At 42.6% G+C, this 15355-nt stretch overlaps 1 protein-coding gene across 1 annotated transcript; it reads right to left on the reverse strand.

Moving 5' to 3' along the window:
* Nucleotides 1-1982: 1982 nt before the first annotated feature.
* LOC141025848 (uncharacterized) lies at nucleotides 1983-2912 on the reverse strand. The gene has a single exon (XM_073501774.1). It carries the CDS (start codon nucleotides 2910-2912, stop codon nucleotides 1983-1985), a length of 930 nt encoding a protein of 309 aa, XP_073357875.1.
* Nucleotides 2913-15355: the final 12443 nt, after the last annotated feature.

Raw genomic sequence — 15355 nt, forward strand, 5'->3', positions numbered from 1 at the left:
TACTCTAACGATTAATTTCGATCCGCTTCACACTCCGGACAATCTATACGATTAACGGAGGCACCGATAAATAAACCGTACTCACATAACACCACAATAAAGTAAACAACAATGAATTCAAATAAAAACTTAAATAACAGAAAATATCAGTAGGTATATATTATCTACATGCTAGTAGGATCACAATGCAAAAAGAATCAACTAATTTGGATCAACGATTTAAAAGATAGGGCGTCCGAAAGTTTGAATTCAAATTTAAACAAATTCAATTTTGAACAGTTCAAAAATGTGAAATTTTGGTTCTAGAATATTCTCCTGGTCTCTACGAGTACACAGGAAAAAGAGTCGATGAATTTGGAGTTCCGGATGTTAAGATAAACCTAAATGAAAATTTGATATGGAATCTGCAAAGAAAAATTATGCCATAAAAGCGTTCTGGAAAGAACTGCCGTGGCACTGTGGATGTGCCACGTGGCGGATGCTGATTGGCTGGAGGTTGTTTACTGTAGTGGCTAAAGAGCGGACGGCCGCAACTTAACAGATAACGGTTCGGCTAAAATAAAAATAAACACAGATCTAATCTTGGCCGTTTACAGAAGATCGAGCGGCTGTCGTTTGCTCACCGGAGAAGGAGGGCTCGGTGGCCACCAGAGTTGACGAAGACGGCGCGGCGCGGCTCGGACTTGGAGCGTATGCTCGCTGGAGAGGCCTCCCGAGCTCGGGGACGAAGGGACGAAGAGCGTAGAGAGGCGGCGAACTCGAAACCGTCCTCGGAAACGGCCGGGGCTTCTGCTAACGTCGGTGAGGTCCGGCTGGAGTGGCGACGGCTTCTGCTTCAGGCGGAGGTCCTAGCGCTCATTCTAGTGCTCCCCTGCAAGAACTAGTAGGTGAGGGAGGGAGAGGAGGTCAAGGCGAAGACAACCGAGGGTAAGGGGCGCTGGGAACCTTCTGCGTCGACGGAAACGACCGGCGAAGGAGCTTCTGCGGCGGAACTCTGGCGAGATCTGATCGGGAGTTCCAGGGCATGGGAGCGTCAGATTTTGCCAAAAAAACCGGACAAGCCGGACGTGGGGAGTATATATATGGAGGTGGGAGTGCAAAGGAGCAATCGAATCGATCGATTCGATCTCGGTTTGGTTCGGTAGCTACAGAGACCAGGAAGAACACGAACGGAGATGGGAGATGACAAGCGGGCCAGGTCAGTTAGCGGCAGAGAGGTGAAGGAGAGAAAAAAACAAATAGGAAAGGCTGCGGAGTGGGCTGCAGCTGTGCGGGGAAATGGGCCGGCCTGCTGACGCTGTGCTGCTCCCTTGCGTGCACGGCGAGGGAATCGAATTGGCCTGCGGTTGTCCAAGCCCATGCGAACAGTAATATCTGGCTAAAAACTTTACTGCACAGCATAACTATTGGCTAAAACTAAAATAGAACAGTACTTCCTAAAAATACCAGAACACACAGTAAAATACTACTACTAAAATAAATTACAGGAACACTAGTTCCACCTATAATGCAATTTTGGAAATTCATTTGTATGCAATAGGCCACACAAACAACAATAGAACAATCAAATAACATATTTTGGAGATTATGAAAAATACCAGAACATATTAAATGAACAGGAAATAATATTCTGGACACTATGAACATTTTTTAAATAGGGGAGAAGTCATGTTATCTCCACTCCAATAAATTGCCTTTAGTTGCATAATGATTTGAATACTCAGAAAATTTCAAATATGCATAGAAATCATGATGACAAAGAATGATCCTATTAACATTCCAAATCTGAAAATTTGGAATGTTACAAATCTACCCCCTTAGAATGAATCTCGTCCTCGAGATTCGAGTTGGCTAGCAAGGTTAAAGATGGGAACTTGACATAATCCATATTCCAAAATATCGAGGCTTACTCATTGCATATTTCCTTGACATGAATAGATATGATGCATAAATACTGAAAGAACGGTCACAATACTTTGATCTTAATTAAGAATCTTACCAAAGACTGATGCATTATCTGGTCTTCCTACCCTTGTGTGATTCACATGTCCACTTTTGAAGTGATCAATCTCCTTCTCTCCAGAATTCCCATTGTCATAATTCATTTTCTTCTCAGGACAGTTTGTTGAATAGTGTCCTGGGTTCCTGCATCTGTAGCAAAGTAATTGGCTTAGATCCTTCTTTGTGGGCGTCGAAAGGTCGTGGTCGTTGTTGCCATTCCTCTGAGCATTGTGGTTGTGTCCATTGTTGTTGTGATGATTATGCCCATCATGGTTATGACCATTATAAATGTCCACTTCAGAATCATAGTACTCAGAAGATGTTGATGAATTACGATGCTTCTGTTGTCCTCCAGAATTGAACTCTGTGTCACTCGCCTTCCTCTTGCGGTTCTCCACCTCTAGAAACTTGCCTTCAAGTACAATAGCCTTATCAATAAGCTCCTGCCAGTTGTTGAATGTCGCCACTGTCAACTGAATACTCAACTCATCATCCAGTCCTTCAAGAAACTTCTCCTGTCTAGCAGCATCAGTGTTAACATCATTAGGTGCATACCGTGCAAGATTATTGAATTCCTCCACATATGCATTCACAGTGCGACCTGCCTGACGCAAGCTGCGGAACTCCTTCTTCTTCAGACTCATGGCACCAACAGACACATGTGCGGCATGAAAACCTGCCTGAAACTGCGCCCAAGTGATAGTAGCAATAGGATAAGTGACCAAGTAGTTGTCCCACCAAGCTGCAGCAGGACCCTCCAACAAATGTGAGGCAAACCTCACCCTCTCTGCATCTGTGCATCCAACCATCTCCATGTTCCTATTGACTGCACGGAGCCAGTCAACAGCCACAATAGATTCAGGGGAACTGGAGAACCTCTGAGGATTCAACCTCAATAACCTGGTAAGCATATCCACTGGTGGAGGTGGCGGTGGATTGTTGTTGTTATTGTTGTTGTTCTGGTTCTGGACAAGCAACTGGATCAACTGAGCTTGTCCCTAAAGCAACTGCTGGATGTATGGCGGTACATCATTGCCATTGTTGTCCTGCAGCATTACGCCTATTATCACGCCTCGCCGGCATCTGGTGGGCAAGCATAGAAGAGTTATAGATATAATAGGGCCAAACGCTATGTATATATAAATATATTCTACCCATATGGATAATATGATCAAGCCAACAAAACACAACAACGAATAACACCAACAAACAAACAAACAACAAACAACAAACAATATGATAATAGTATATATATATATATAGTCGAATAATTTCGACACTAAGCAATTTAACAAACAACTACCAATCAAGCAAACAATCTAGTATCTTCATACCACAAAAGTGGACATAATCAAATACACTAACACGATAATGTGGCAATATAAAACAAACATGAATGGTGGTCTCAGCACTAGTTCCTACTTAACTGGTCAACATACTTGAGGGGGTTAACTAATAAACAGTAAGAAGTATAGCTAGTTCTATAAAATAATTTTCACTCCTATGGCTTTTCTAATCCATTTTCTAGGGTCACGTCCTACAGTCAATACACTGCTCTGATACCATCTGTAACGACCCGAACCTAATAAGATTCGATGTCTCTGTGCTCACAGTGCTAGTCCCTGGATCAACTCTCTAGCACACACAGTACATATGAATATCAAATAACAAGTGCATCATTTAACATAACGTATGATCCAGAAGTTATAAAGTATTACAAACTGAATAGCACATGGCTAACTTATTCAATAATAACAGCGGAAAGGTAGCATAATCAATGATGAGTCCATCAGTGCCCACTAGAGAACATGTTGAGTGAAGACTCGCGACCCTACTGTGTCTCACTGATCATCTGAAAATCCTGCAACATGATAAGTTGCAGCCACAAAGGGTCAATACATTGAATGTATTGGCAAATCACACAATATGATATAGCAAACCTACATCCACAAAGCAATGTATGACAAATAAAACACACAAGTTAGTCTGGAGAAGAATGTCTTCACCTACCTCCACTACCTAAACTCACAACCGTCTCTAATTTACTCACCCAAGGTAACCCAAAGATTCTAAGAAAACATGAAAAGAACTTCAGAAGTATGTCTCAAGTGCGCTCTGTCAGTGGCGCATTCTCTAGGAACAATAGAGCGCTCTGCCAAGGACGCATTCACCTGATTTAAGTTCCGAAAACTATACCTCGCCTTAAGTGCGCTCTGTCAATGGCGCATTCTCTAGGGACAATAGAGCGCTCTGCTAGTGACGCATTCACCTGGTTAATAATCCCGAGCCTACGGCTATAAACACTCACCATTTGCATGGATCACTCGACACATGCCCGCGTCTACCATATCAAGTTGATCACACCATCACATAACACAATCGATAACAAAACATGGCAACATGAGATACACATATCAAGCCAAACATTTATCATAGCAATGAAACCACACATGCATAGCAGAATATAGGATGAGCAAAATCAAAAGTGCAAACTAGCCTTGAACGGTGCTGAAGTACTCTAACGATTAATTCCGATCCGCTTCACACTCCGGACAATCTATACGATTAACGGAGGCACCGATAAATAAACCGTACTCACATAACATCACAATAAAGTAAACAATGATGAATTCAAATAAAAACTTAAATAACAGAAAATATCAGTAGGTGTATATTATCTACATGCTAGTAGGATCACAATGCAAAAAGAATCAACTAATTTGGATCAACGATTTAAAAGATAGGGCCTCCAAAAGTTTGAATTCAAATTTAAACAAATTCAATTTTGAACAGTTCAAAAATGTGAAATTTTGATCCTAGAATATTCTCCTGGTCTCTACGAGTACACAGGAAAAAGAATCGATGAATTTGGAGTTCCGGATGTCAAGATAAACCTAAATGAAAATTGATATGGAATCTGCAAAGAAAAATTATGCCATAAAAGCGTTCTGGAAAGAACTGCCGCGGCACTGTGGATGTGCCACGTGGCGGATGCTGATTGGCTGGAGGTTGTTTGCTGTAGTGGCTAAAGAGCGGACGGCCGCAACTTAACAGATAACGGTTCGGCTAAAATAAAAATAAACATAGATCTAATCTTGGCCGTTTACAAAAGATCGGGCGGCTGTCGTTTGCTCACCGGAGAAGGAGGGCTCGGTGGCCGCCGGAGTTGAGGAAGACAGCATGGCGCGGCTCGGACTTGGAGCGTACGCTCGCTGGAGAGGCCTCCCGAGCTCGGGGACGAAGGGACGAAGAGCGTAGAGAGGCGGCAAACTCGAAACCGTCCTCGGAAACGGCCGGGTCTTCTGCTAACGTCGGTGAGGTCCGGCTGGAGCGGCGACGGCTTCTGCTTCGGGCGGAGGTCCTAGCGCTCGTTCTAGTGCTCCCCTGCGAGAACTAGTAGGTGAGGGAGGGAGAGGAGGTCAAGGCGAGGACAACCGAGGGTAAGGGGCACTTGGAACCTTCTGCTTCGACGGAAATGACCGGCGAAGGAGCTTCTGCGGCGGAACTCCGGCGAGATCCGATCGGGAGTTCCAGGGCACGGGAGCATGAGATTTTGCCAAAAAATCGGACAAGCCGGATATGGGGAGTATATATATGGAGGTGGGAGTGCAAAGGAGCGATCGAATCGATCGATTCGATCTCGGTTTGGTTCGGTAGCTACAGAGACCAGGAAGAACACGAACGGAGATGGGAGATGACAAGCGGGCCAGGTCAGTTAGCGGCAGAGAGGTGAAGGAGAGAAAAAATCAAATAGGAAAGGCTGCGGAGTGGGCTGCAGCTGTGCGGGGAAATGGGCCGGCCTGCTGACGCTGTGCTGCTCCCTTGCGCGCACGGCGAGGGAATCGAGTTGGCATGCGGTTGTCCAAGCCCATGCGAACAGTAATATCTGGCTAAAAACTTTACTGCCCAGCATAACTATTGGCTATAACTAAAATAGAACATTATTTCCTAAAATACCAGAACACACAGTAAAATACTACTACTAAAATAAATTACAGGAACACTAGTTCCACCTATAATGCAATTTTGGAAATTCATTTGTATGCAATAGGCCACACAAACAGCAATAAAACAATCAAATAACATATTTTGGAGATTATGAAAAATACCAGAACATATTAAATGAACAGGAAATAATATTCTGGACACTATGAACATTTTTTAAATAGGGGAGAAGTCATGTTATCTCCACTCCAATAAATTGCCTTTAGTTGCATAATGATTTGAATACTCAGAAAATTTCAAATATGCATAGAAATCATGATGACAAAGAATGATCCTATTAACATTCCAAATCTGAAAATTTGGGATGTTACATAGAGACAACTGCATTCACGTTAAATAGGGCACCGTCTAAAAATCCGTTGAGACGACAGCGAATGAACTTTGGTTTAGCAAGCAACCTAAGCTGTCGTTTCTTAAAGTTTGGGGTTGCAATGCTTATGTGAAAAAGTTTCATCCTAATAAGCTCAAACCCAAATCGGAGAAGTGCGTCTTCATAGGATACCCAAAAGAAACTGTTGGGTACACCTTCTATCACAGATCCGAAGGCAAGATCTTTGTTGCTAAGAGTGGATCCTTTCTAGAGAAGGAGTTTCTCTCGAAAGAAGTGAGTGGGAGGAAAGTAGAACTTGATGAGGTAACTGTACCTACTCCCTTATTGGAAAGTAGTTCATCAAAGAAATCAGTTCATGTGACTCCTACATCAATTAGTGAGGAAGCAAATGATGATGATCATATAACTTCAGATCAAGTTACTACTGAACCTCGTAGGTCAACCAAAGTGAGATCCGCACCAGAGTGGTACGGTAATCCAGTTCTGGAGGTCATGTTACTTGACCATGACAAACCTACAAACTATGAGAAAGCGATGATGAGCCCAGATTCCGCAAAATGGCTTGAGGCCATGAAATCTGAGATGGGATCCATGTATGAGAACAAAGTGTGGACTTTTGTTGACTTGCCCGATGATCGGCAAGCCATCGAGAATAAATGGATCTTCAAGAGGAAGACGAACGTTGATAGTAGTGTTACTATCTACAAAGCTCGAATTGTCGAAAAGGGTTTTCGACAAGTTCAAGGTGTTGACTACGATGAGATTTTCTCAATCGTAGTGATGCTTAAGTCTGTCCGAATCATGTTACCAATTGCCACATTTTATGAAATCTGGCAAATGGATGTCAAAACTGCATTCCTTAATGGATTTCTTAAAGAAGAGTTGTACATGATGCAACAAGAAGGTTTTGTCAATCCTAAAGGTGCTAACAAAGTGTGCAAACTCCAGCGATCCATCTATGGACTGGTGCAAGCATCTCGGAGTTGGAATATACACTTTGATGAGTTGATCAAAGCATATATTTTTATACAAACTTGCGGTGAAGCCTGTATTTACAAGAAAGTGAGTGGGAGCACTACAGCCTTTCTGATAAGTATATGTGAATGACATATTGTTGATCAGAAATGATGTAGAATTTTCCTGAAAGCATAAAGGAGTGTTTGAAAGGAGATTTTCAAAGAAAGACCGCGGTGAAGCTGCTTACATATTGAGCATCAAGATCTATAGAGATAGATCAAGACGCTTGATAAGTTTTTTTTTCAATAAGTACATACCTTGACAAGATTTTGAAGTAGTTCAAAATGGAACAGTCAAAGAAGGAGTTCTTGCCTGTGTTGCAAGGTGTGAAGTTGAGTAAAGACTCAAAAACCCGACCACGGCAGAAAATAGAAAGAGAATAAACAGTCACTCCCCATGCTTCAGTCATAGGTTCTATAAAGTATGTCATGCTGTGTACCAGACTTATTGTATATCCAGCCCCGAGTATGGCAAGGGAGTACAATAGTGATCTAGGAGTAGATCACTGGACAGCGGTCAAAATTATCCTTTGAAAACTAAGGAGATATTTCTCGGTTATGGAGGTGATAAAGAATTCATCGTAAAGAGTTGCGTCGATGCAAGCTTTGACACTGATCTGGATGAATCTGAGTCTCAATTTGGATACATATTAAAAGTGGGAGCATTTAGCTAGAGTAGCTCCGTGCAGAGCATTGTAGACATAGAAATTTGCAAAATACATGCAGATCTAAATGTGGCAGACCCATTGACTAAACCTCTCTCACAAGCAAAAACTGATCACACCTTAGTACTCTTTGGGTGTTAATCACATGGCGATGTGAACTAGATTATTGACTCTAGTAAACCCTTTGGGCATTGGTCACATGGCGATGTGAACTATAGAGTGTTAAATCACATGACGATGTGAACTATTGGTGTTAAATCACATGGCGATGTGAACTAGATTATTGACTCTAGTGCAAGTGGGAGACTGAAGGAAATATGCCCTAGAGGCAATAAGAAAGTTATTATTTATTTCCTTATTTCATGATAAATGTTTATTATTCATGCTAGAATTGTATTAACCGGAAACTTAGTACATGTGTGAATACATAGACAAACAGAGTGTCACTAGTATGCCTCTACTTGACTAGCTCGTTAATCAAAGATGGTTAAGTTTCCTAACCATAGACATGATCTGTCATCTAATGAACGGGATCACATCATTAGAGAATGATGTGATTGACAAGACCCATCCGTGAGGTTAGCATTATGATCGTTGAGTTTTATTGCTATTGATTATTTCATGACTTATACATGTTCCTCTGACTATGAGATTATGCAACTCCCGAATACCGGAGGAACACTTAGTGTGCTATCCAACGTCTCAACATAACTGGGTGATTATAAAGATGCTCCATAGGTGTCTCCGATGGTGTTTGTTGAGTTGGCATAAATCAAGATTAGGATTTGTCACTCCGATTGTCGGAGAGGTATCTCTGGGCCCTATCGGTAATGCACATCACTATAAGCCTTGCAAGCAATGTGACTAATGAGTTAGTTACGGGATGATGCATTACGGAATGAGTAAAGATACTTGCCGGTAACGAGATTGAACTAGGTATTGAGATACCGACGATCGAATCTCGGTCAAGTAACATACCGATGACAAAGGGAACAACATATGTTGTTATGCGGTTTGACCGATAAAGATCTTCGTAGAATATGTAGGAGCCAATATGAGCATCCAGGTTCCGCTATTGGTTATTGATCGGAGATGTGTCTTGGTCATGTCTACATAGTTCTCGAACCCGTAGGGTCCGCACGCTTAACGTTCGATGACGATTTGTATTATGAGTTATGTGATTTGATGTACCGAAGGTTGTTCGGAGTGCCGGATGAGATCACGGACATAACGAGGAGTCTCGAAATAGTCGAGACATAAAGATTGGTATATTGGAAGGTTATATTCGGACACCGGAAAGGTTCCGAAGTGTATCGGGTATTTTTCGGAGTACCCGGAGGTTACCGGAACCCCCCGAGGAGTCTATGGGCCTTATTGGGCCATAGTGGAGAAAGAGGGCAGCAAGCAAGGTGTGGGGTGTACCCCCCATCGGCCCAAACCGAATTGGTTTAGGGTTTGGGGGGCGGGCCCCTCTTTCCTTCTCCCCTCCTCCTCTTTCCTCCTTCTCCTAGTAGGAATAGGAAAAGGGGGGCCAAACCTACTTGGAGTAGGATTGCCCCCCTTGGCGCGCGCCTCCTCCTAGGCCGGCCTCCTCCTCCCTCCCTCCTTTATATACGTGGGGAGGGGGCACCCCAAAGTGAGACCAAGATTTGTCTTAGCCGTGTGCGGTGCCCCCCTCCAAAGTTACACACCTCGGTCATATCGTCGTAGTGCTCAGGCGAAGCCCTGCGCCGGTAACTTCATCATCACCGTCAACACACCGTCGTGCTGACGGAACTCTCCCTCGGCCTCAACTGGATCAAGAGCTCGAGGGACGTCATCGAGCTGAACGTGTGTTGAACGCGGAGGTGCCGTACGTTCGGTACTTGGATCGGTTGGATCGCGAAGACGTTCGAGTACATCATCCGCGTTACTAAACGCTTCCGCTTTTGGTCTACGAGGGTACGTAGACAACACTCTCCCCTCTCGTTTCTATGCATCACCTAGATGGATCTTGCGTGTGCGTAGGATTTTTTTTGAAATTAATGCGTTCCCCAACAGTGGCATCCGAGCCAGGTCTATGCTTAGATGTTATATGCACGAGTAGAACACAAAGAGTTGTGGGCGATAATAGTCATACTTCTTACCAGCATGTCATACTTTGATTCGGCGGTATTGTTGGATGAAGCGGCCCAGACCAACATTACGCGTACGCTTACGTGAGACTGGTTCAAACGACGTGCTTCGCACACAGGTGGCTGGCGGGTGTCAGTTTCTCCAACTTTAGTTGAATCGAGTGTGGCTACGCCCGGTCCTTGTTGAAGGTTAAAACAACACACTTGACGAAAATCGTTGTGGTTTTGATGCGTAGGTAAGAACGGTTATAGCTCAGCCCATAGCAGCCACGTAAAACTTGCAACAACAAAGTAGAGGACGTCTAACTTGTTTTTGCAGGGCATGTTGTGATGTGATATATATGGTCAAGACATGATGCTAAATTTTATTGTATGAGATGATCATGTTTTGTAACAGAGTTATCGGCAACTGGCAGGAGCCATATGGTTGTCGCTTTATTGTATGAAATGCAATCGCCATGTAATTACTTTACTTTATCACTAAGCGGTAGCGATAGTCGTAGAAGCAATAGTTGGCGAGATGACAACGATGCTTCGATGGAGATCAAGGTGTCAAGCCGGTGACGATGGTGATCATGACGGTGCTTTGGAGATTGAGATCAAAGGCACAAGATGATGATGGCCATATCATATCAATTATATTGATTGCATGTGATGTTTATCCTTTATGCATCTTATTTTGCTTAGTTCGGTGGTAGCATTATAAGATGATCTCTCACTAAATTTCAAGGTACAAGTGTTCTCCCTAAGTATGCACCGTTGCGAAAGTTCGTCGTGCCGAGACACCATGTGATGATCGGGTGTGATAAACTCTACGTTCACATACAATTGGTGCAAGCCAGTTTTGCACACGCAGAATACTCGGGTTAAACTTGACGAGCCTAGCATATGCAGATATGGCCTCGGAACACTGAGACCGAAAGGTCGAGCGTGAATCATATAGTAGATATGATCAACATAGTGATGTTCACCATTGAAAACTACTCCATCTCACGTGATGATCGGACATGGTTTAGTTGATTTGGATCATGTGATCATTTAGATGACTAGAGGGATGTCTATCTAAGTGGGAGTTCTTAAGTAATATGATTAATTGAACTTTATTTTATCATGAACTTAGTCTTGTTAGTATTTGCAAATTATGGTGTAGATCAATAGCTTGCGATGTAGCTCCCCGTTTATTTTGATATATTCCTAGAGAAAACTAAGTTGAAAGATCATATAGCAATGATGCGGACTAGGTCCGTGATCTGAGGATTATCCTCATTGCTGCACAGTAGTATTATGTCCTTCATGCACCGCTAGGTGACAGAACTATTGCAGGAGCAAATACAGACGGTATGAACGTTTGACAAGCTCGGTATGATGACTACTTGATAGTTTAGTGCACCATGCTTTACGGCTTAGAACCGAGACTTCAAAAATGTTTTGAACGACATGGAGCATATGAGATGTTCCAAGATTTGAAATTTGTATTTCAGACTCATGCCCATGTTAAGAGGTATGAGACCTCTGACAAGAACTTTGCCTACAAGATGGAGGTGAATAGCTCAGCTAGTGAGCATGTGCTCAGAATGTCTGAGTACTACAATCACTTGAATCAAGTGGGAGTTAATCTTCCAGATAAGATAGTGATTGACAGAGTTCTCTAGTCACTATCACCGAGTTACTAGATCTTCGTGATGAACTAAAATATGCAAGGGATAACGGAAACGATTCCCAAGCTCTTCGCGAAGCTGAAATCGGCGAAGGTAGAAATTAAGAAAAAGCATCAAGTGTTGATGGTTGACAAGACCACTAGTTTCAAATAAAAGGGCAAAGGAAAGAATGGGAACTTCAAGAAAAATGGCAAGCAAGTTGCCACTCCCATGAAGAAGACCAAAGCTAGACCCAAGCCTGAAACTGAGTGCTTCTACTGCAAAGGAAATGGACACTAGAAGTGGAACTGCCCTAGATACTTGGCGGATAAGGATGGCAAAGTGAACAAAGGTATATTTGATATACATGTTATTGATGTGTACTTTACTAGTGTTTATAGCAACCCTTCGGTATTTGATACTAGTTCAGTTGCTAAGAGTAGTAACTCGAAACGGGAGTTGCAAAATAAACAAAGACTAGTTAAGGGCGAGGTGATGGTGTGTGTTGGAAGTGATTCCAAGGTTGATAAGATCACCATCGCACACCCCCTTTACCTTCGGGATTAGTGTTGAACCTAAAATAAATGTTATTTGGTGTTTGCGTTGAGCATAATGTGATTGGATCATGTTTATTTCAATACGGTTATTCATTTAAGTCAAAGAATAATTGTTATTCTGTTTACATGAATAAAACCTTCTATGGTCGTACACCCAAGGTGAATGGTTTATTGAATCTCGATCGTAGCGATACACATATTCATAATATTGATGCCAAAAGATGCAAAGTTGATAATGATAGTGCAACATATTTGTGGCACTGCCGTTTAGGTCATATTGGTGTAAAGCGCTTTAAGAAACTCCATGCTGATGGGATTTTGGAATCACTTGATTATGAATCACTTGATGCTTGCGAACCATGCCTCATGGGCAAGATGACTAAGACTCCGTTCTCCGGAACAATGGAGCGAGCAACTGACTTATTGGAAATAATACATACTGATGTATGCGATCCGATGAGTGTTAAGGCTCGCGGCGAGTATCGTTATTTTCTGACCTTCACAGATGATTTGAAGAGATATGGGTATATCTACTTGATGAAACACAAGTCTGGAACATTTGAAAAGTTCAAAGAATTTCAGAGTGAAGTGGAGAATCATCGTAACAAGAAAATAAAGTTTCTACGATTCGATCGCGGAGGCGAATATTTGAGTTACGAGTTTGGCCTTCAATTAAAACAATGTGGAATAGTTTCACAAACTCATGCCACCTGGAACACCCACAACATACTAGTGTGTCCGAACGTCGTAGCCGTACTTTATTAGATATGGTGCGATCTATGATGTCTCTTACCGATTTACCACTATCGTTTTGGGGTTATGCATTAGAGACAACTGTATTCACGTTAAATAGAGCACCGTCTAAAAATCCGTTGAGACAACACTGAATGAACTGTGCTTTAGCAAGAAACCTAAGTTGTCGTTTCTTAAAGTTTGGGGTTGCGATGCTTATGTGAAAAAAGTTTCTGCCTGATAAGCTCAAACCCAAATCGGAGAAGTGCGTCTTCATAGGATACCCAAAAGGAACTGTTGGGTACACCTTCTATCACAGATCTGAAGGCAAGATCTTTGTTGCTAAGAGTGGATCCTTTCTAGAGAAGGAGTTTCTCTCGAAAGAAGTGAGTAGGACGAAAGTAGAACTTGATGAGGTAATTGTACCTACTCCCTTATTGGAAAGTAGTTCATCACAGAAATCAGTTCCTGTGACTCCTACACCAATTAGTGAGGAAGCAAATGATGATGATCATATAACTTCAGATCAAGTTACTACTGAACCTTGTAGGTCAACCAAAGTAAGATCCGCACCAGAGTGGTACGGTAATCCAGTTCTGGGGGTCATGTTACTTGACCATGACGAACCTACGAACTACGAGGAAGCGATGATGAGCCCAGATTCCACGAAATGGCTTGAGGCCATGAAATCTGAGATGTGATCCATGTATGAGAACAAAGTGTGGACTTTGGTTGACTTGCCCGATGATCGGCAAGCCATCAGGAATAAATGGATCTTCAAGAGGAAGACGGACGTTGATAGTAGTGTTACTACCTACAAACCTCGAATTGTCGAAAAATGTTTTCGACAAGTTCAAGGTGTTGACTACGATGATATTTTCTCAATCGTAGCGATGCTTATGTTTGTCAGAATCATGTTAGCAATTGCCACATTTTATGAAATCTGGCAAATGGATGTCAAAACTGCATTCTTTAATGGATTTCTTAAAGAAGAGTTGTACATGATGCAACAAGAAGGTTTTGTCAATCCTAAAGGTGCTAACAAAGTGTGCAAACTCCAGTGATCCATCTATGGACTGGTGCAAGCATCTCGGAGTTGGAATATACACTTTGATGAGTTGATCAAAGCATATAGTTTTATACAAACTTGCGGTGAAGCCTGTATTTACAAGAAAGTGAGTGGGAGCACTACGGCCTTTCTGATGAGTATATGTGAATGACATATTGTTGATCGGAAATGATGTATAATTTTCTGGAAAGCATAAAGGAGTGTTTGAAAGGAGATTTTCAAAGAAAGACCTCGGTGAAGCTGCTTACATATTAAGCATCAAGATCTATAGAGATAGATCAAGACGCTTGACAAGTTTTTTTTCAATAAGTACATACCTTGACAAGATTTTGAAGTAGTTCAAAATGGAACAGTCAAAGAAGGAGTTCTTGCCTGTGTTGCAAGGTGTGAAGTTGAGTAAAGACTCAAAATCCCGACCACGGCAGAAAATAGAAAGAGAATAAAAAGTCATTCCCTATGCCTCAGTCATAGGTTCTATAAAGTATGTCATGCTGTGTACCAGACTTATTGTATACCCAGCCCTGAGTTTGGCAAGGGAGTACAATAGTGATCTAGGAGTAGATCACTGGACAACGGTCAAAATTATCCTTAGAAGACTAAGGAGATATTTCTCGGTTATGGAGGTGATAAAGAATTCGTCGTAAAGAGTTGCGTCGATGCAAGCTTTGACACACCAATCTGGATGAATCTGAGTCTCAATCTGGATACATATTAAAAGTGGGAGCATTTAGCTAGAGTAGTTCCGTGCAGAGCATTGTAGACATAGAAATTTGCAAAATACATACGGATCTAAATGTGGCAGACCACGCCGTCGTGCTGACGGAACTCTCCCTCGACCCTCTACTGGATCAAGGGTTCGAGGGACGTCATCGAGCTGAACTTGTGCTGAACACGGAGGTGTCGTACATTCGGTACTAAGATCGGTTGGATCGTGAAGACATTCGTCTACATCAACCGCGTTAAACTAACGCTTGCGCTTTCGGTCTACTAGGGTACGTGGACACACTCTCCCCCTCTCGTTGCTATGCATCTCCTAGATAGATCTTGCGTGATCGTAGGAAATTTTTGAAATTGCATGCTACATTCCCCAACAGCCACCACCTCGGAAGCCGTGGTTACGCGGGGAAGAGGTCCATATGGGCCAAGGAGGACGCGGAACGCGAAAGTCTGGGCATCCCAGACCCCTTGGCGGAGTTCACCGTCCTGCAGGAGCGTGATGTCCTCAGGG

The sequence above is a fragment of the Aegilops tauschii genome, chromosome 6 (assembly GCF_002575655.3).
Source record: "Aegilops tauschii subsp. strangulata cultivar AL8/78 chromosome 6, Aet v6.0, whole genome shotgun sequence".
Lineage (NCBI taxonomy): Eukaryota > Viridiplantae > Streptophyta > Magnoliopsida > Poales > Poaceae > Aegilops > Aegilops tauschii.

Coding starts and splice junctions, on each gene's coding strand:
- LOC141025848 (XM_073501774.1), bottom strand. CDS start 2,912: ATGCTTACCAGGTTATTGAGGTTGAATCCTCAGAGGTTCTCCAGTTCC.